Source organism: Rissa tridactyla, chromosome 3 (assembly GCF_028500815.1).
Source record: "Rissa tridactyla isolate bRisTri1 chromosome 3, bRisTri1.patW.cur.20221130, whole genome shotgun sequence".
Lineage (NCBI taxonomy): Eukaryota > Metazoa > Chordata > Aves > Charadriiformes > Laridae > Rissa > Rissa tridactyla.
The window spans coordinates 97,674,599-97,694,641 of NC_071468.1; the positions used below are offsets into that span (position 1 = coordinate 97,674,599).

The 20,043-nt window shown below is 38.2% G+C and overlaps 1 protein-coding gene across 1 annotated transcript in view; it reads left to right on the forward strand.

Moving 5' to 3' along the window:
- The window catches only part of EYS (eyes shut homolog), an 874,211-nt gene that overhangs the window by 735,145 nt on the left and 119,023 nt on the right, over window positions 1-20,043 (forward strand). Inside the window, exons 40-41 of the mRNA XM_054197017.1 lie at window positions 11,857-11,965; window positions 14,629-14,849. Coding sequence (XP_054052992.1) covers window positions 11,857-11,965; window positions 14,629-14,849 — 330 coding nt within the window. The remainder of the gene's footprint in view (window positions 1-11,856; window positions 11,966-14,628; window positions 14,850-20,043) is intronic.

Below are 20,043 nucleotides of genomic sequence, written 5' to 3' on the forward strand. Positions count from 1 at the left end.
TGTCTCTTGGTGATGAGTATTAGCAAAGATGCCAGCCTTAACCTCAGGGTTTGCATTATTTGGCAATAGAAGGATTTCATTCTTGAGAATCTCCCCGTAATTTCCAGTATGAGTATATAAATTGTTCCTTCTCCTGGAATTTAAGTTAAAGAGTCAGTTTTTCATTAACCACATTGATTAACTTATTTTTCTCTTAGTTTTCCCATATAGAGGGGAGGTAGCAGTTCATTTTAGACTATCAGAGTATGCAAAGGAACATTAATTAGTGATGCCTGGTAGAAACAATATATGTTACTCATTATTGTATTTCTTCTGTCTGTAATAGGTAAGAAAATAGAAGATTCTGAGTTGGAGGACACTGCAGTATTGCACTGTTATCTGTACAACATTGCATTGATACAGCTTTATTCATGTGTCAGGTGGCTTCCTAATTTTCATTCATAGGATCAGATTTATGTAAGACACTAAATGGAAGACTATATCTGAAGATGGCTCAACGTAATCATTCATTCCTATATTCTAGTGCAATACTAAGACCCTGCTAACTCCAGAAGAGTCTCTATGCTGCTGGGAGTGACAGCCCTCCTCAGGGGAGGGGAGACATAATTGGTAGGAGATTACCTACTATATGTCTCTTTGTGAGCACATTTCCAACTCTTTTTGGGGGCATTTTGTTTATGCGGTGTTATGCGGTATATAAATTCAGAGACACTGATCATTGCAGTCATCTCTGTTGTAGTCTTGTTTGTCTATTATGAGACCTGTTCTACTCTTTCTTTACTTTGTAGATGGGCTCAATTATCTGAAAGACTGGAAATATCATATTAATTTTAAGATCATTTTTTACCAAATCTGAGACAAATTTGTCAGTGTTAACATTCATTCACTGAATCATATGTAATTCTTCTGGTAGAAGTGTTAGAATTATAGAATTGTAGGGCTACAAGACATCTGAGGTAATCACCTACTGCCTTAGTAGGGCACACTTATACCATATTCATCATATCTGTAAATTAAATGCTTATGGCATTTCTGACAGATGTTTGTCTCCTTGAAAGTCTCCAGTGAGGGAGCCTGTACAAACTGTGCAACCTACCTCAGTATCTGTACTATTAGAGAGATTTTTTTGTGACATCTGACATGGAGACAAAGAAAGATTGCTTACTTCCTCTTTGTAGCAGCCTTCTATGTGCTTGGAGATTATATTGTACATCTGATTTGGCTTGTCTTCTTCAGCTTTTTTTATTTTGCCTGAGTGTTGTATTGTATTATCAATATCAGATATCCACTGCAAAGATGCTAACAACCAAAGGATATATCTTGGATTTGATGAAACCTGGATTTAAACTTACCTTACAGGTCACTTTTCCAGATCTCCAAAGGTTCTTGAAGCTCTTCCCTAGTCTTGATTCTCCTGGCCCCATTTGAAGGCTGTTAGCGTGCCTTATGTAGCAGCAACAACAGAAATGAGGGAATGCAGATACCAGATATGTTGATGACAGTAAGGAAGAAAAGATCAGAGATTAGTGAAAATGGATTGAGTAAAACTCCTGGGGATTAATAAAATGGGTTGTTAAGAAATATGACATCATTCATTGTTCTTACCTTGGAAGAAAGCAAAAAAATGCTTTACATGTCTGCTGCCTATATACCTGTCTATATATCCCATTATTGTCCCTACCTTTTCTGTAACAGGATTGCATTGTTGACTTATTTTCAGCTTGTCTTCTGCTCTTAAGGATCTTTACTGTGGAACAGTTTCCAAGATCTAGGAGCTTTTAAAATCCACTGTGAAGTGCCCAATAAAATAATGGCAAAAAGTCAGTGTCAGACTGACTTAATCTTTTCATACTAAAACTGGGTTGTATGGAAGTACAAATATGGTAAACGTGTTTGAAATTTAGCAGGTTGGCTTTGACGGTATTTAAAATATGTTCGCACAACAATAATGAAAAGCCAAGTTGTTCTCTTACGGATGCTTCATTTCCTATTGTTTAATATAGGTATTACTAGAGAAGGCTCAGCAACTTTAATATGAGAGCCATGTTAGGATGCTGTTATTCTTCCTGGATTAATCTGAACTGAGGAAGAGCTGGCCATATTTTTCTCTCATATGTTAATGCGATTCCTTTGACATGTGTTACACCTTGGTAGAATTTGGTCTGTTCTCAGAATGCCCAGCAAGTACTGTGAAGGCAGTTTCAAAGTCAGAATTTTGACAAATGGCATTCTCCAAATGTACAGCATATTATGCTAGTTGAAAGTCTACTAAGCAACAAAAGGCAAATAGTATCTTTTTAATGTCAAACTCCATATTATCTTCACAGGAAAGTGTATAAAATGTCCGTAAGAAAGATTAGAAATGGTAACACAGCACCAGTTTTATTATTATGGTAAGAAAATTATGACGTCCTGGAATATGCAAAATCACATGGGGAAGAACTGTAAGGTTTTCCTGTTTCTTGCTGAGTTTCTCATTCAGACGTGTCAATTTGAAGATTTTTTAAAAGACCTATCTGGAAAAATGAGGGAAAAGGAGGCATTTAGTACAAAAATTCTGATACTACTGTGCAAATCACTCTATGTATTACATAGGAGTTCTAGTGTATGTGTCATATGTACAGTTCCATTCAAACTTCCTCATACATTTTGAGGTGTTGACTGAAATGTTTGTTATTTACCAGAGATAAATCCAAGAGTCTGGCAGAAAATCAAGTATGTTCTGTGGATAAAACAACCCTGTCAATAAATCTGTAATCAAATGCAAATAAGAAACATTTAATTTAAAAGGAAATTGATGTTGAAAGTGGTGCCTAAGACTCATATTTCCATAAAACTGCGTAGTAGTGTTCAAACAACAGCTAGATATTTCCTTTTTATGGTTTCTTGGTTGCAACCACAATGAAGCAAGAGAAAATGGAGTGTTTGGAAGACTTTCAAAGTCAAAATATAATGTAACTGGATTGGTGCTCTAAAAACTCACTTTTCATTTTTTTAGGTGGTCCTTTTTGCAACTCTTTTAATTGAAACCAATAAGTAGTATTTTCCAACAGTGCAATATGGAGCACTTAGGAGCAAACTGAGCTAAAGACAGACCACTATCTATAAAAGTAGGAAAAAAACTCCAATTCAGTTTGAAATATTTTTCCTTTTCTGCAGTAGCCAGTAACAGGACGTCTAATATCCTTTTGAATCAAGAAGAATTAATGCAGTATTACAGGACCTCCTATGCCATACAAACACACCAAACTATGTAAGGCATAGGATTAGATGAGCAATGTCATTTGTATCCTAGCTATAGTACCCTTATTATTGGATACAAATATATCAGAGAAACTACTTATAAGGCAGGCTAGACCCCCCAAAATATTCATGTGCATTACCATGTCCACTCTTATGTGTGCTAATTGGCTGTCATTAAGGGCTTACTCTCTCAAATTTGTTCACCTTTGTTTATTTTTCTAGGTAGTTCTTTTCCTACATATTCTAGTAAAACTGATCAAGGAATAAGGGAGGAATTTAACTACAAATAGCAGAATCTATTTTTTAGAATCATTAGGAGGAACAGCGTTCAATGTGTGGATATGAGGAAGGTGTCAGCAATAACGGGGAATGTGTTGTTCAGTGTAATGCTGCCAAAGACTGTTAACTGTTTTTATTCACATAGTGAGGAACAACTCTGAATCTTACACAAATACCAGACACTCTAAGGCCCAATTAAGAAAACACTGTCAGATTTTCTGCCCGATCAAAAGAGTCTTTAATAGATAGGGCTTCTTTTCTCCTCCAAACCCAGACCTCTGACAACTAATCATAGAATCACAGAATCATAGAATATGTCAAGTTGGAAGAGACCCATAAGGATCATAGAGTCCAACCTCCTGGTCCTCGCAGGACTACTGAAAACTAAACCATATGACTAAGAGTGTTGTCCAGACACTCCTTTAACTCTGACAGCCTCGGTGCCATGATTGCTTAATTGGGGAGTCTGTTCCAGTGACTGACTACCCTCTTGGTGAAGAACTTTTTCCTGATGTCCAATCTGAACTTCCCCTCATGCAGCTTCATTCCATTTCCTTGTGTTCTGTTGCTGGTCACTAGAAAGAGGAGATCAGCACCTCTGCCTCCACTGCCTCCCTTGAGGAAGTTGTGGACTGCAATGAGGTCCCCCCTCACCCTTCTCTTCTCCAAGCTGAACAAAGCAAGAGACCTCAGCTGCTGCTCATAAGTCTCCCCCTCAAGATCTTTCACCATCTTGGTTGCCCTCCTCTGGACACACTCTAATAGTCTGATGTCCCTCTCATATTGAGGCACCCAAAACTGCACACAGTACTCTAGGTGGGGCCAGAGAAGTCTAGTGTAGAGTGGGACAATCACCTCCCTCGACCGACTATCTATGCTGTGCTTGATGAACCCCAGGACACAGTTGGTACTTTTGGCTACCAGGACACACTGCTAACTCACATGCAACTTGCCATCAACCCAAATCCCCAGATCTCTTGCCACAGGGCTGTTCTTCAGCCTCGCATCCCCCAACTTGTATGTATAACTAGGAGTGCCCCATCCCAGGCAGAGAATTTGACACTTGCTCTTGTTAAATTTCGTGTGGTTGGTGACTGTCCGGCTCTCTAGTCTGTCCAGATCTTTCTCTAAGGCCTCACTACCTTCGAGGGAGTCCACAGCTGCTCCTAGTTTAGTATCATCAGCAAACTTACTGTACATTCAACTTCTGCATCCAGATCATTTATTAAAACATGGAAGAGAATTGGCCCTAAAATTGAACCCTGGGAAACCCCACTGGTGACTGGCCGCCAGCCTGATGCAGCCCCATTTACTGTAACTCTTTGATCCTGACCTGTCAGCCATCGTATTCTGGACTTGTCTAGCTGCGTGCTGGACATTTTATCCAGAAGGATACTGTGAGATACAGTATCAAAAGCTTTGCTAAAGTCCAAACCCATCACATTTACTGGCTTCCGTTGGTCATCTATATGGGTGACCTTGTTGTAAAAGGAAATTAAGTTGGTTAAGCAGGACTTTCCCCTCGTGAACCCGTGCTGGCTATGACCAATGATTGCATTTCTCTGAAGTGTTTTTCACTAACTCCCAGAATAATCTCCATAATTTTACCAGGCGCTCAAGTGAGACTAACAGGCCTGTAATTACCAGGGTCTTCTTTCTTTCCCTTCTTGAAAATTGGGAAAACATTTGCCAGCTTCCAGTCGACTGGGACCTCTCCAGACTCCTAAGACCGTAGAAAAATAATGAAGAGAGGTCCCGCAATGACATCGGCCAGCTCTTTCAGTACCCTGGGATGAATCTCGTTGGGCCGTGTAGATTTATGCACATCCAGCTGGAGCTGCAAGTCTCAAACAAGTTCAGGGTCAGCTGGGAGTTTATCATCCCCTAATGCATTTCAGAATTTCGCACATCTCTTTTTTTTTTTCTTTTTTTTTTTTTTTTTTAAGAAAAAGGCATCAAGGGATTACTGCAAGACACTGTTAGGAGTCAAAGTCATTTGGGATTTTTCATCTTCCATGCTTTTCTCTACCCCCTTCCCTTTCTCTCTCCTCCTCTCCCCTGCTGGTACGCTTTTACTGTTCGGTCAGCTCACAGAAACTAGGAAACCTGAAATTTGGTGTTGAATGGCTGGAGGTTATGACAGATGTTTCATTGGTTTCAAATAAAATGTCAGACATAACATGAAGCATTCATTTTTATAATTATCACAAGTGTTGTAATTGAAAGTAGTAATAAATACCAAAATTTGACCTTGTTGAAATAGAAGAGGGTAAAGAAACATGTGAACATTTCCATGGAAGCAGTATGTTGAAACTAATTTCGGGAAGAGAAGAGGTGTTCTAAATAATGAAATTTTAAAAACATATTTTTTAAGGAAAAAAAAAAGGTAAGTGCAAGAATTTTGGAAAGAAGTACCAAGAGATTATTAAAACTGTAAGATGCAGTACGGATTTTCACACTTGTGAATTGAATGTGCTCAGTCAAAAGTAAAATCACTGTTCTTCAAAAATCTCCTGTATTGCTTGACAGCTGCTTAGATGTTCCCTTGACAACTGCTCTGGTTAATCAAGGGTGTAAATGAAGCCGCTGTTCCAGTGTTTTGCAAGAGTAATTTTAGATTGTGTCTTTAATATCAACACTTTTTCAGTAAAGAGGATTTTGGGGGGTTGGAGGGGTTTCTATGATGGACTAATGTTTGTCAGCTTGTTTGTCAGCTTGTTTGTTAAGTTGAACTAATGTTTGTCAGCTTGTAGGGAGAAAAATAGCAAATAGTTCTAAATGTAATCCTCCAATTGTGGCATTAGAAAACGGACAGTAGTGTAACTACTTTGCAATTATTTTTCAGAAGACCAGAAACCCTGGTCTGCTAGCAGTGTGAGATCTTTGTTCATAAAAAAACTTAACATGATAATTTAGCTTGTATAAGAAGAGATGCTGGTTCTCTTTCTAATGCTTGGGGTTTTTTTTATACCTGATGATCTGACATTTTAATTTTGTTATGCATCTCCTTAATCTGTTAGAAATACAGCTGCGCCTTCAGCACTGTATAGAAAACATAATTGCTATAAACTAAATTTTCTTAAGTATGTTTACACAACCATGAATGCACCATTTTTACATGATTACATTAGGTAATTACAATGCATGAATGCAGTTAAGTGTCTTCCAGAAGTTCCAGTCTCCGGACCTATTCTCATCCCTATTGTCAAATACGTAATCAGTTTAAGATACTTTACTGTGTTTCCCTTGATAGAAACTGGAAGCTGAAGCAATCATGCTATCAATTAGGGCATAAATCAGTCTTTCCAATGATTAGCAGAGACATTGGTATGAATTTTGCGTTCATGCTTTCTACTGTGCTCCTCTAGTGCCACCTGGTGACTAGCTTGAAAGAAAATAAAGGTATGATTGCATTTCTCACTTGGAGAAGTAGCTGTGATAATTTAAGCTAAAACATTTGCTTAAGCAAGATTATACCAGGCAACATTTGATTTAGAAGTGCCTCAACGTTAGCAAGTTTAAGGGGATTCCTTTCAATATCATTTCCAGGCCTAAATTAATCCAATACTTAATATCCGCAATTGTGTCATAGCTACGAGCGTGTTAGGTAAACACTGCATGCTGCTAGAATTCAGTGTTTAGGCACATAATTTATCAAGATGTAACTAGCAATGGCATTAATCACTGTATATAACTTCTGTTTTGCATCTGTTGAGGTCCATGAGTCTTTTGTAAAGAAACAGCCCCTGTAGTAAAACCTTTGTTACTTTTTGTTCTCAGCAAGCTTACATAAAATCCACAGCAGCTATGAAAAAATCATGTTTTTCTAAGCCAAACGCAGAAAAGAAGGCTGAACCTCTTTTTATTTCAAATCTGTGGAAACAAATGTTTGACTACACCAGGTCTGTACCTTAGCATCTACAGGAACAGGTTGGGCTCCACATGGCTCCAGACCTATTTAGATTATTGTGCGTAACATTCTCATACGTCCTCCCCACACACCCGTTTCCCGTACCTACTCCCCACACACCCAATTCTCTACTGCTCTGTGAATCCTTTTTATATCATTATGAGTATGATGTGCATGAATCACAATTTTGGTGCCTGACAAAATAATCCTGCAATAGGAATCATATTGCATTCTCTTCTGTCACTGTCTCTGGAGGGAAAAATACACTGGCTTTGAGTGCAACTGAAATATGCCGCTGAGATGCGAGGCAGATGGACTGAAATGCTTTCAGCATCTAAACGAGTGAAAAAGCACAACTGAACTAAAAATACTTCAAAATTCAAAGATGTCAGTGATTAGCCACTTTCATCTCAGGTGTTCTTAATGTGAGGTCAGTATCTCATAATATGAGGTTAATTAGAAAAATAAAGAAAAAATGTCAAGAGAATAAATCATCAGTTCCATTTTAACTTTTCTAATGTGGATAATGGATTTCAATCTTCTATGAGATGTGTGCAGTAATACAACTGCATTTATGCAGTTGCAAGATTAAGAGAGATTGAATCTTACATTATAAGAAAAATATTATCAAGTTATAGAGCTACATTAAGTGGCATTTTAGTTCAGGTTATTTCTACCACAGAATTTTTCAAGCGCATTCTTTTTTCTGTCATTGTTTTTAAAAACTGATATAATTATGCCTTACATATGTCCATACTGAAGCACTTTGTGGTTTTAAATGCTATAGTAAAGATAGAGACAGCATTTCTATTTAATTGCCATTCTTCATTATTTTCATAATTTTCTCAGAAAACTGTCTTTTAGGCTGTAATTTTCCATGCTCTGTCTCTTTCTAAAAGCTATTCTAAGCATATTTGAGTAATCTAGCAAATTCAAACAGTCCTAATTTTGTGGTAATGTAAGCATGAAAAATATTCATTTTGTTCACATTTCAAATGACAGTTTTTCCTTTCTATGACATAATACAGAGAGAAATTTCAAGTATTATGAGCTTGGAAATCCTTGCAGAGAAAGGAGCAAATGCTGAAGAAAGTAGTGGTAGCATTCCTAATCTGCGCTCCAGAATAGAGGGCAGTAGGTTGCTGCTCTAGCCTATGGGTTTTTTTCTCACAACTCAGATACTAATCTACTGGCCGACATCAAACAATTCAGTCCCTTTCTTTGAGATTTCATTGCTGAATCTTAAAAAAAATAATAATAGCTTTATGTCCTTAGTGAAGTTGAGACCTAATAATCAAAATCACTATAAAATAGACCAATAGATATTGGTCTTTTTTTTTTCTTTTGAATTTATTTTTTCATTTTTTCTGACACATCTCTTTAAAGGTAGAACGCATCACCAGATATGTCTGTGTAGGGATGACTGTGTTATTATCTATATGAATTTAGGATACTTGGGCTTGTCTACATAAAGATACCTCAGTAAAGACCATGTCAGCATCAAGTAATCTTTAAGGCTTATTTTAATTGCACCTATTTATAATCTTTCTTTTTCCCTAGTAAAGAATCAAAACAAGAGAAATTAAGTATAGATAACAATGAGGATGTGTGAATACGAGACATTTGCAATGAAAGTTTACTATGCTGAATTTGGCTTGGATGGCTAATTGCTTGAAGATGATCAAACTGACATAGACCATATTGTTCTGTTCTTTTCCATGAGATAACATTCTCCTTTATTGGCTTTGTCACATCACTTAAACGTTTGTCATTTGTAGGCTGGACTATTAAAATGTGTGATACAAGGGGTTAAACCTTGAACTGATTTAGACACTGCAGCAGATTCAGACTTCAGAAACCTTCCTGAGAAGCAGGGACAAGGCAGGGGCAGAGAGTAGACTTTGCCATGAGTACATTAGGTCTGTACTGTGATATTCACTCAAAGTAGAAACCATCAAGGAAAGATTATGAGTTGGTTTTCCCCAAGAGAATGCTAAACAAGGTGATTTGCTTTTGTCTGAAAAAGTTATCTTTATACACTGTGATTTACCTGTTTGAAGATTCTCAGCAGCTGAAATATGAGTAGGAATAATAAATAAAATTCAAAGTATATTTTATATGTCAAGAATTGGTTAGAAATCACAGTAGGTGGAAGTACTTTCTCCAAAATTGTCCTTATTCCAAGTATCTAAAAAGCAGATCACAAAACTATCTGTCAATATACACATTACTTATTAAGAAGGAACTTCTGTTTACTCAGTTCACATTTTATAATGAAATTGTAAAAATTAGATGATCTTCAGAACAGCAGATAATGCTTCTGGCTCCTTACCTTCAAAATCAAAATGTTATGCTAACTTTAGACTACATAAGAAAGAACTTAACTTAAAATATACTGAAAAACAACATGAATTTTTTTTAACCTAAAATAAGAAAGGAAAATAAACATTTTTCAAACCCATTTGAGTAGTCTAGGAGTCTAGATCACATTTCAAAAGATGATAATAGAAGATGCCATTCAAATATCTCAGTCTTTTTAAAAAATTTAAAAATGTTGTTTCTGATTCAAAAATGGGAAAAGTGTTGCATACCTACAAAGGTGAAATAATTTAGCACATTTCAACCCCATGGAGCAGAGCACAGTGAAAAGTCAATGAGTTAGTATTGACTGAATTAGATCTGGAACCAGAAGCAATATAACCATTGGAAAGGTAGGATTTATTAATATCATTAATATTAACATCACCTGCTGATATAGATATACTGCCTATGAGACTTGTGTTAGTAGATGCACTGTTTTTTTGCTGCTCACTCAGAAATCACTGCACTGCAGTGAATGTTATAAATATTCATTAGGGGGCTAATACTATATCCATTTATGTCAATACAATGTTCCCAGTAACTTCAGAGGTGAAAACTCAAGCTCTAAATTTCATACTGAATCTACAGACAGGAGAACAAAATAGTAAGAATGTAAACACAGGAGTAGAAAAGTAAAGCTCAAGGCATAATGGGGGATAACTCATACCACAGTAGCTGCACGCAACCAGCCAGGTGGTGGTATATGAAAAGGTGGGCATTTGAGAGCATGGTAGGTCTCGATGTGGTTCATCCAGGAGTAAATTTGTCCTTGGCAGTGCTGAGGTCATTTCTAAGATTAGTAATATATGATTCTAGTGTTCAGGACATAATGGGCTTTAAAATATGTTAACTACTTCGTATGTCTATGGCCTAACATAAAAATACATCCATCCCACCACAAAATGGTTTATGGGATTCCTGTCGTTGTCCTTTGTCCTTTAGCATTTGTTTGGCTAAAAAAATGGAAAATTTGTCAGTCCATATAAATGTATAATTTTTTTCAGAATCTTTCGTAAAATCTGTTGTGTAACATTTCTGAAATATTACACAAAAATTAAACATTGTTCTTGTTAAAGGCTTATACTCTGGAAACCTGTTTATATGGATTTGACTGAGCAGAGTTTCATGGGCAGAGTGCGTGTAATCAGTAAACCTTAACATGCTTCCCAAAAGGAGGCCCGTCACATTCTCTTTTAAGCATGTGAAGATTGAAACTGAGGTAAAGTGGAATTGGGAAGCACTTCTACAGAAAAAGCAGAACTCAGTTTTAAAGAATCTATCAACTACTATTTTCCTATTCTGCCATTGCTGTGATAATGTTTATGCAAATTTCCTTTCTCAATACGAAACCAGTATATTTGAAGATCACCTTGTTGGATTGAACTTTTATTGCTGATAATATTAATAGCATTTCATCAGATCTCATCATAGAAAGAACCTGAAGAATTCTCAGTGTTTTATTGAATGTTTGCTAGCATTTACTTTACAAATTCCCTTAACCTTATATTTTTCTTTATCTCTGAATCTCAGTACCAGAGTTTACATTAACAGCACGCTTCCCAGGTAGCGATAACTATATCACAGTGTAATCTTGCTGCTCAGAGGTATGCAACCTTTCATTTCTTATTCCATTTCTGTTTCCCCTGTAGGGCAGGAAAAGGAAATTTCCACCTAGGGAGTTCAGCATCATTCAACATTGATGTTACTTGTCCAACAATCCTCTATACTAGGGAGACCGTGTCAGCCGCAGTTAGCACTTACAATTTATCAATACCCACTTATGCATGTAAAGATCTCTTTCTTCTTTGTCTCTGTATACATTTCAAACACTAGAGTCAAGAACAGTAGGAGAGCAAATAGAAGAGGGACATTAGTAGAAGAAACTTAAATCTTTTGTCTCCTGGGTAGTCCAAGCAGACATGAAACTGGAATTATTAGTGTCCAAAGATTTTCATCCTTTATGGAGACAGAAGCATCTTTTTCACCTTGCCTTTGCTGTGTGAGGTTTGAATACTCTGCTGTCAACAGCATAAAGAGTAATGAGATCTTCTGTTTCCTTCCAGCTATATGTTGCCTGTGAGCAGTCCTGAAGGTTACTGTATGATTGAAATGGCTGCAGATGGAAATCCTCCTGTACAACACAGACTTTCTCTCTCATATCGAGCATCTCAGGTAAGTCTCCGAACGTCAAAAAATAGCTATTTGCTTTGAGTATTTCATTAGCTTATGCGCTTTAGTTTTTCTCAAAGGACAATAGGCATTCTAACTTTTTCTGAAGGAGGAAATGTGATTCCTCCTCAGATATCATTAGGTATCCTTACTTTCCTTTAATATGTCTTTTCACATCAAGCATCTATAGTATTTCCATTAATTTCAGTTTACCTGACTCTGAAACTTTTATTTCAACTGCCTAAAGTCCATGAAAAGGACGCTGATACTGCAAGAGGGAAAATAATATATTAGCAATGTCATTTAATGAGGGTGTGGTGTTACTAGAAGCAATTCAGATATTGTTAAACAGGAATTCTGGTTACTTTATTTGCAAGCCACACTGTCTAATGGAGGGCAGTCATGAATCATCAATGACTCAACCTGGTGTCAGTATTGTTGCTAGGACTTCACTTCTGAATAGTATTGTAAAAAAGACTGACTCCATTTTGAAACTGGTATCAGAAGACTCATTCTAAATGGGCAGTAGGCCAGCTTTCCCAAATCTTGAGTTGTTCTGTTATTCTTTGTCTCCATGTTATCACCTGTCTTTGTTATGCATTCTCTTACCACAAGATTATTTCTGCAAGATATATTTTTAAGTGTTTTTAGACTTGAGAATTTGAACTGTGGCTGACGGCTCATTTTATAAGTTTGTTCACTGGAAGGCAGGAGAGTTAGCTGTAGAGATGCTAATCATAATGTGCATATTGCTGCCAGTTAGTAATAGAATTTCTTCCCTGTTTCTTCCCTGAATCAGTATCTAGGTGTTTGTTCAATTCAATATAAAGATTTAACTTTTATTAGATATTGCTATTAGCCTGAGAAGTTGTCTGTTCATAGCTTTCAGATGATCAACCTGACATTCTGCTGCAGAAGGTTCCTTTGTGTCTCCCTTTATGTCCCAGGTTCATAACTCTTGCAGAACGTAAAGCTAACACTATTGGCAGCTTCTGCATAGAGAATCTGGGGAAAGAACTTACCCATCGGTACCTAATTATATAGAGAAGCCAGCAATACCTTACTCATAGAAAAACTTATAGGTAGCCACCTTTGATGTCATGCACCAAGATAGTACATCAGAATATTTCTGCCCCAAACTCTAAGCAGAGTGTTAAAAACCCTTCTCCTAATCATAGACGCTTTACATTCCAGTCCAATTCTTTGCTCAATTTTTGTAACAGGTTCACAAGCAGAGAGAAAATGTCTGTCTGCAAACATTACTTACAAATCTTGTCCGTAGCTATGCTGGTTTATAGCTTTGTTTGAAAGGGGATAAAGTCAAGTGATATGAAATTAATTCAACAAGTGCTGAGCTGATGTCTTTAAATTCCTTCCACATGAAAAAATCTGATAAAATTTTATCCATGCTCTGAAAGCAGTAGGGTTTTTTTAATTTCCCTTCTAAATGAAAAGCATTGTAAGCAGAGGAATATCTGGAGGTATTAATGTTCATTGTGTCTCCAAATTTCACTTAAAATTGTCAGCAACAGAGCTCCAGGACTGATAAAAGCAAGTCAGGAAACTGCAAAGCAAAATCATATGGATGTGTGAATTCCAGATAAGTCAATGTCATGTTTTCCTCTTGTTCCTAGTTCTTTATAGTTGATATCTGAATATGATAGTGAAGGGCCCCTTCACTATAAATTATCTCCTCACATAAATTATCTTCATTTTACACATGCTGTCATATATTTTTTATTCCATTGGTTTATTCCTACTTGACTTGAATTGGCTAGGTTTCACTCACTTTCTGGATTGATGATATTGTACAGATAATGCATCACAGTGTGTGATACACTTATGAAAAAAAAATGTTTTTTTCAATCTTAGTGAGAGGCATTTAGCAAAGGAACTTAGGAATGGTGAAAACCCATGTCAGAACTCCAGAAAGTCAGACATCAGCTTGAGGAGTGGAATTCGCAGTGCTAAGTGAGTCACAGATCCTTTATATGTGGTGGTCAAGGGTTTGACTCCTAGGTATGGTAACACAGGAAATACCACACTGACTGGTAATATGATTTCGTCAGTCCCAGTATGAAGTAGTTGTGGATGTTTCTTTGGCACCGTTATAAGAAGTTCTAGGCATTTGTAGCTCTAGAATTTACTGTCTGAGACTTCCCCTTTTCCCCTTGGCTTCAGTGCAGTGGTCTGTTTTCTGTCACTCATCCAAAAAAAGAAAAATCTTGTTTCTGTTTTCCCCTTATCTTGGCGTCCTGTAGGTCCCAGACCCTAAAGAAAAGATTTCTCTTCAAGTCTACAGCTTCTCCTGTGTTCCTGCACCATCCCTCAATCATGAGTGCAAAGCTCATAGTATAGAAATGAGGGAAGCAATGAGAGAACCTTAGCATGATCACTGTGGTTAAGGCTGGGAATTCCAGTTTGTGTTTCGTGGAATGTATCTTGTCTTACATGTTTGAAGATATGCAAACACATTAAACCACTCTCTTTGTATGATTTTTTATTATATTTTTTTTAAAGAGAACCACATTTAAGAAAGGAATCATAGTTTTTGGCCAACTTCAAGTAATCGCTATTTCCTTGATCTCTAATTATTATTCATTCTTTGCTTACAGTAACATCACAAATCACATTATTTTTTGATGATTCTCTTCTTGTTTTTGCAGATCACCTTTGGATCAATCTTTCTTGGAAATGTTCCTGTTCATGAAGAGGTTCATCGATGTGCTGGGCAGATATATGGCTACAAAGGATGCGTTAGGGATTTTCAAGTTAACAACAAGGAATTGTTCATCATAGATGAGGCTCTTGGAGGGAGGAATGTTGAGAACTGCAATGTTCCAATATGTGATTATCATCCATGTCACAACGGTGGGACCTGCACTAGGTAAGAGTTAACTCTTTAATCATTTTATCACCTATTTACGCTCTGTGGCTGGTAGGTTCATCCTTAAATGAGAAATTACTGTAATTTTCTGTGTAATGAAGTAATCACCAATCCTTTGTCCTGATAATATTAAATAGAAAATGTGACATCTTCGTGCCTAACCAGAGAGATTTTATACCTTATTTGCTTACATGAAAAGAGATATAAAATGTAATTACATTTCCCACAGTGCGTACATATCAGGTTGCTGCCAGAATTCCTTTTTGATCAACAAGATCAGTTTCCCTACAAGGCTCGGTGACTAAATCAGACTCTTTGAATAGATAGTTTGGACAGAAACAGATAAGGTCACATTCTTCTGTCTCACAACTCTTTATTTTAGTAGGCCTTGTACCCCCACCCATCTCCATGGTGTGCTTCTGGGTACGCTGTATAGGCCTTCATCATCGTGCTATATGTAAACAGTAACAAGTAAGTCGACATGTTCAGCATGTGTGAAGTATTGTCAAAGAACCTTTGAAAGTTAAAGTGCATCATGCTGAAAGAGGAAATGGGTTTCAAAAGAGACATGGGCTAAAAGCACAGAGGATGATGGTTCAGTTGAATGATGGTTCAATTAGAGCGCAGTAACTCTGTAAGCTGTAGTAACTTGATCATTGTCTAAGGCACTCAGCATTTAGAAACCACGTTTCTGTTTAAAATTGATAGAACTTGTGAAGTAGCTGCCATGTCTGTTTTAAAAACTGTACTTCAGCTTCAAGGCAAACGCTGAACAGAACTTAGTCTAAAGTTCTTTTAAAGCTCTGAACCACTGTGTGTTTCTTTGGTTAAGGAGACCTTGAATCAAAGCTTTGAGGTGCTTCTCTGCCTGTCTTGATTGATGTGAGCACATAAAGAACACCAAACAGGTTTTTGATCTCTAAACCTTGTTTGACTAGAGCACAAATGAGAACAAGGCAACTTATGAAAACATACACAATTTGCCTACCAGACTGGAGAAACTGAGCGTGTACTTGGGAGTAATGAGCCTATTTTTCCTCTGTTGTTCCTTGCTGTATCTCTGTCATTCTACTGATTGGCCTTACCACTATGGAATACTGTTTCATTTAAAGCTTGGGTCCTGAATAATTCATGACCATTGGATTTGTTTCCTGCCTTTCTGCTTTCCAGCTGCTGGCCTCAGCCCTTTTCAGAAATGCTTTTGTTCTGAAATGGGCCACTGCTCTTCTGTCCAGAGGAGTCATGGAAGACTGCATGTGCAAACCGGGGATAAGCAGCTCTATAGAGGCATGATTTTCATTATTTTCTACAGCAGTCAACTGATTTTCAGGGATCACCTCCTCCAAGCCCAAGAATGATCGATTCCAATGAGCAGGAAATCAAGTGGCAGGAAGCCTGCATGGATGAACAAGATGCTTCTGACAAAACTCAAACGTCAAAAGGAAGCATACAAGAGGTAGAAGGATGGCCAGGTGACCCAGGAGGAATATAGAGAAAATGTCCAAATATGCAGATATGGGGTTAGGAAAGCTGAAGTCCATCTGGAGATTACTCTGGCAGGGGACATACAGGGCCAAAACAAATGTTTCTACAAGTACATCAGCAGCAAAAGTAAGACGGGAAAATGTGGGCTTGCTGTTGAATGGGGCAGGTGTTCTGGTGACAAAGGATCCGGAAAGAAATGAAATACTTAGTGCCTTCTTTGCCTCAGTCTTTATTGATGAGATTGACCATCAGGAATCCTATTCCTCTCAGACCTGTGGAAGAAAGTCCAGAGCAAGGAAGACTTACCCTTGATGGAGGAGGATTGGATGAGGGAACACTTAAGCAAACTGGACACGTGTAAATCCAGGGGACCTGATGGGATTCACACAAGTGCTGAGGGAGCTATCTGATGTCATAGCAAGATCAATCCTGATAATCTCTGAAAAATCAAGCTGCTTGGGAGAAGTTCCTGAGGACTAGAAGACTACCTTCAGGAAGGGCAAGAAGAGGGATCTGAGGAACTACAGAATGGTTAGCCTCACCTTGATCTGTGGGAAGCTGATGGAGCAAATTGTTCTGGAAGCTGTTTCCAAACACATGAAGGACAAGAAAGTGGTTGGGAGTGGTCACCTTGTATTTATGACGGGGAAATTGTGCTTAACCAACCCGACTGCCTTCCACAATAAGATGACTGGCTTGATGGATGAGGGGAGAGCACTGGGTGTTGTTTACTTGACTTTAGTAAGGCTTCAACACTACCTCCCATAACATCTTTAGTGACAAACTGATTAAGTACTGGCTAGGTAAGTGCACAGCAAGGTGAACTGAAAACTGGCTGAAGAGCAGGCTCAAAAAGCACAAAGGATCAGCGAAACAAATTCCACGTGGAGGCCAATCACTAGCAGATTATGCCAAGTCTCAATACTGGATCCAATACTGTTTATGTTCATTAATGACCTATAAGATGGGACAGAGTGGACCCCAGAAAAAAGAGTGAAGCAAGAAGGAGTGTTTGATGCACCAGATGGGTCTGCTGCCATTCAGAGGGACCTCGACAGGCTGGACAGATGAGCCATTAGGAATCTCATGTTATTCAGCAACGGGAAATGCAAAGTCATGCACCTGGGGTGGAATAACCCCAGGCACCAGTATAGATTAGGGACTGACTGGCTGGAAGGTAGCTTTGCAGAAAAAGACTTGCCAGTTCTGGTGGCCAACTAGTTGACCATGAGTCAGCAATGTGCCCTAGTGACAAAGCAAGCCAACAGCATCCTGGCCTGCATTAGAAAGAAAGAGTGGGTCAAGAGAGGTCATTCTTTCCCTCTCTTCTCACCTGGTTTTCTGGTTTTCGTATGTATGTATGAAATTGTATGTATATTCTTCAGTCAGTTCACAAACAGTCCATATTCAGTAAGCTTCACCTTGCTAGGAAGATCTAGATGCTGTGTTTCACATCCAAGTTCTGCAGCTCTGTTTTCATACTGTTCACTTGGCAGAACAGAATTTGCTTTTTCAGTAACTGATCATTCCTCTTAGCTGTCAAGACTGCCAACAAAAATTATCACAATAGATTATCTCTCAGGATTTGGAGGTCTCACTTGGATAGGTTACTAGGTAGTGGTCTTTAAAGGAGCAATTACTGCATCCCAAAGTCCTGAAGCTTCATTTTGTCCACAGTGTGTGCAACATTCTCTTTCCTGGAGAGTTAAATGTATGTGTGAGAACAGACTGCTCCATCACTGTATAGTGTGCCATCAACAAAATCACTTCTGCTTTGCTGAGAAGTGTGAGAGATCTAAAGGATTCACTTCTTTATAAGTTGTCTACCTGTCTGCACCAATTTCTTTGTAGAGAATGTAAACAGTATGGCAAGTTGGGATGCAAATTTCCCTGTGCTAGCAGCCATTTTTCAGGAATACTGGCAGGTATTTGCATTTTACACAGACTCTGCCTGACAGAATGCCAGGGTCAGAAACCCCTTTGGGGAATGCTTTAGTTTGCTGTATATCAATTCCATTTTCCACAGGTTTTAACAGATTGAGGAAATAGGAGAAAACAATGACTTGTATACCTCCTGATCAGCCTTGGCAGGTCTGGCTCCAGAACCTCTTTCATCTGGACCTGAACACTCTGAATCTGTTGTCTTAGGACCCAAGTCCAGTGCTTCAGTGAGTGAAGCATCTCCTCAAAGGAACGATGATAGATTCTTTCCTATAGACTCTTCCTGTACTTCTTTCCAGGCTGTGCCTATTAATACTAGGAATCTATTTAGCAAATGTGCATAAGGTAAAAAACTCTATTCAGTAAATGGACCATTTTAAAGTGCGTTGGGCTTGTTGTCACCTTCTTCCTTCAGTGATTTGGTTACAAACATCCTTTGGTACCTATTGTAGCTGAAAGATAGGAGTTTCTCCCCTTACTCCACTTTAATTTATTCATTACTTTGTCTTAGCAACTATTTGATTAATTATTTGGTCATCAACCTGTCACATCAACGTGGTTCACACCACGTCACATGTGAAGCAGGAGAACTGGAAAGCCAGAGGTGGACATTTTGTGCACAGTTCATGGGGAAAAGTTTCCAGGCTTCAGTCCCAGTGTTCAAGTGGTGCGTGTGGACTATACACCTGAGTTATCTGCAGATAATGAGTTTATATTCACAAGACTGCAGACAATGAGAGCCATAAATAATCTATGGTGTTAAAAACATTCACATCTACACCACTAATTGTCCATTTATGTATTTATTACTGTAAAAAAGCTTAGTTGTATTTAAAAAAAAATTCAGATGAAGCAAGCAACAAATTGACGATTCATATAGAACTATTATAGACTTGTTCAAGATTTTTGCCAGTTGTTTCAATTACACTGTTAAGTGGCAAAAAAAAAGATTTTTCATAGCATGTTATTCTTCAGGTGCTTGGCAACTAATTAGAGCTTTTGCTTCTGAAAGGCCATGAAGTATTACATAGCGAATATCTCAACCATGTTTTATAATGAACACTGGAGCTTGTCAACACATACTGCTGTGCATAGGCAGGCATGTTTCATAAGAAACATTTTTTTACAATTGTTCTTAAAAGAAAGTTACTTGTCTTTTCTCATCATCAAGAGTACAAAAATACTATTGTAGTGTTCATCCCATTAATTACAATAATTATGCAGAAGAAATTCATTTGACAGAAAAAATGTTTTATTTCTATTTTTGGTAGCAAGAGACAGGGATTAGTATGTGCCTAGTTTTCAGGTACAAAAGTTCAGGATGCAGAGGGGGCCATCAGCTCCCTGTGGTGTGGTCACTGGTTGCATCGGGGATTCCCTAGGGGTCTGTCAGGGCAGGGTCTGGCAGCCAGGGCCCATCCCACCACCCCAGCCAGGAGCAGGGCAGCCAGGAGACATCAGGACAGACCCAGCCCCACACATCAGGCACATCCCTGGGGATAGTGGCGGTCTGAGGACAGGCTGGAACATCAGTCCACTGCTGGGGAAAGACAGGTCAGAATCAAGATCCACTCTACTTCCATTTAGAAAAAAGTGTTATCTACATTCCGTTTACATTTTGACTAAAAAATCTGGCTGTGTATAGGTGTTGTGGGTTAACTCCAGCTGGCAACTGAGCACCACTCAGCCGCTCACTCGCTTCCCCGTGGTTGGGATGGCAGAGAGAATCGGAAGGGTAAAAGTGAGAAAGCTCGTTCGTTCAGACTAA